The sequence below is a fragment of the Austrofundulus limnaeus genome, unplaced genomic scaffold (assembly GCF_001266775.1).
Source record: "Austrofundulus limnaeus strain Quisiro unplaced genomic scaffold, Austrofundulus_limnaeus-1.0 Scaffold223, whole genome shotgun sequence".
Lineage (NCBI taxonomy): Eukaryota > Metazoa > Chordata > Actinopteri > Cyprinodontiformes > Rivulidae > Austrofundulus > Austrofundulus limnaeus.
The window spans coordinates 672969-675742 of NW_013952625.1; the positions used below are offsets into that span (position 1 = coordinate 672969).

Genomic DNA, 2774 nt, shown 5'->3' on the forward strand with positions numbered 1-2774 from the left:
CACACACACACACACACACACACACACACACACACACACACACACACACACACACACACACACACACATCTAAAGGCGGTATTAGCGCAGGCAGCTGTAACAACATTGACCTGAAAGATCTGAAGAGTATATCAGCTCAACCTGTGGAGTATATTTAGCCGTACATTATTATGAAGAATAAACTACAAGCTGAGMAATATCSCTTTAGTTGATTTAAAGAAGGAAAAGAAGAGGCAGCTAATAAATGTAAGCATTTTTAAACTTTCAACAAAGTTAAAGTCTCACAGGTAATACTCRCAGAGCTCTAAATTCATGAAAAGTGTCTGGCAAAAAGCATTCTTTTGAGAAATGATGGTCCTTTAATAATTTAATGTCTGATTGGCCGATAAGTACAAGCTTCTGTGCTAAGTATGGCCCACAGGCCACCAGTTGACAATCATTCAAGTGTTTAAAGCCTGTGAAACAATAGGCAGAAAGGTTTTAATATAAGGAAATATTTCAACTTTGCATGCCAACTTCAAACTTGTACATGTTCAGTAACATTTTTATTGTGAAGCAAAAATGTAAAATCAACRTAAGTTATGATTAACTAAAAAAAAATTGACTTTTTTTAGAAAATCTACTCCAACAAAATTAGCACAACACAATTTATACATTTTAAATCATGTTTGCCAAAATTTTAGAATAATTTCGTCTTTTATCAACTTTAACGCCTTATACAAGAATTTTAGTGATGTTTAGCAATAGTTAATAAACATATTTTACTAACTAATGAAACTAATCTAAACAGGTTGGCTTGTTGTTAGCTTGCTTCCAAAAAATGGCGGAGTGATTTAATGTTTGTTATCAGTCTCAATCGGCGCTGATGGTCCATGTCATCTTACCTGCTACAGGCGACGGCTTCCGAAACACGAGCCACCTAGTTTTCCACTGTGACACAGAGTAAAACAAAACTTTTATAAGCAACCACTAATGTGTGTGTGTGTGTGTGTGTGTGTACGTGCGTGTAAGCACTTCAGAGGTTCCCCGCCGGTAAATAAAGATAAAAGTTAGCACCTTTTTACCGTCTCTGAGTCTGGCGTATCCCTCCACAACAACAGACTCCGTCATCTTCAGTCATGGTTCCTGACAGCTGCAGAGGAGCTGTCTGAATGAGGGCTCACTTTCAAAATAGCCTGTTCTGATCCGTGCCGTGGGGCAAATTGCAACCCCCCTGTCCGCTCGCCCCCTCCGCCAGAAAGTAGGGAGGCACATAAAACCGGTACCCCGGTGTTTGTCTGCGGGGTGAGGCACAGCCCGGTGCCGCGGGTTCGATCTCACCTGCCATCAAATTATGTTTTAATGAAAAACTGTTATAGATAACTGTTATTTCTTATCTTAAAATATTTTAAATGCATATTTTTGTGCAACTAGTGTGACACTACAAATTGAATATAAAGCATTATTGGCAAAATACATAGATAAAATTCCTTTTAAAATGTTTATAACATTAAAAGTTTGTTTAATTTAGTTTTCTGTGTACGTGATCTATTAAAATTAATGAATYACATTAAATGTAAACTATATACTTGATATACTTTCACATCATTAATCATACCCAGTGCCTATTAATAAGCTCAGTCCATTGTGAGGTGGTGCTGCACTTTTCAATGTGAGAATGCTGAGGGCAAACCCCACAGGAGGAAATATGCAGACTAAACCACAGTAAAATTGTAATTATTTGCTACAATATAGCCCCTACATCCAATCAATCAAACAGCCAATCAATCAATTAATTAATCAATTATTCACCCAGTTAATTATCTCACAGATCAATCTACAATGCAATCCAATCAACTATTCAAACATTCAACCAACCAGACATTTCCACCATCCAATCAATTAATTTACCAAACTTGTATTTATTCAGCAAACCAACCAACAAATCAAACATTTAACCAACAAACAAATTCACAATCCAAACAATCAATTAATAAACTAAACATCCATCCAACCAATCAATTGGTCTAAAGGCAGTTTTTCCATCATTTTTTTTTATTTGTTTCCTAAATACATGACTTTTAAATGCTGTTTATCCACTTAACAGATAAACAGTACACATCTGTTTATTCAGACATTCGTTTACTTGATAAGTTAAAGGCTCATCACACACCATGAAGATAAAACTAAGTTTTCAGCTAGCTGCTCTTATGAAATCACTTTATTGGTGCCAAACTGTGACAATAGATGTCTGTCTGTTACAACAGTTCTCTTTGGTCTTTTTCAAAGATGCAAAGAAAGAAATGKATGTTTTGGTGACAAGCTGAAAAGTTTACAGTCATTCACTCATTTACAGGCCAGCGGTCACTCTTTCAGAGATGAGGATGTTCTCATTCTTGATAGAGAGGAACGTTGGTTTGAGAGAGGAGAAAAAGAAGCCATTTTTGTGAAGAAAGACCGTCCATCATTAAACAGAGGTGGAGGCCTCCGTTTTCAGCTATCCCCCTCCCATAGTGTGGCTATAGCCAGTATCATTCCTCCCCCTGTTAACAATAGGTGTTAATTGTCAACGATAGCCATGTGATGTGAGTATCAGTCACATGGAGGCAGGACTTAAAAGCCTGAATTTTGCCTGAAACTCTCAGACTGAAGAAGTCTCTTGGAGGAGAGACGAAACGTTTCATTAGAGAAGAACCCGTCCAGAAGACCTATACAATTTTTTTCTTTTTTACACCAGAGTTAGTTATGGAGTTCCTCAGGGTTCAGTGCTTGGACCAATCCTCTTTACTTTGTAT

The 2774-nt window shown here is 37.1% G+C and overlaps 1 protein-coding gene across 1 annotated transcript in view; it reads right to left on the minus strand.

Moving 5' to 3' along the window:
- dok7a (docking protein 7a) overlaps positions 1-1212 on the minus strand; it is a gene marked incomplete in the record, with an annotated part of 51184 nt that extends 49972 nt beyond the window's left edge. The window contains 2 exon segments of the mRNA XM_014019532.1: positions 885-930; positions 1057-1212. Coding sequence (XP_013874986.1) covers positions 885-930; positions 1057-1110 — 100 coding nt within the window.
- Between the last annotated feature and the right edge of the window lie 1562 nt (positions 1213-2774).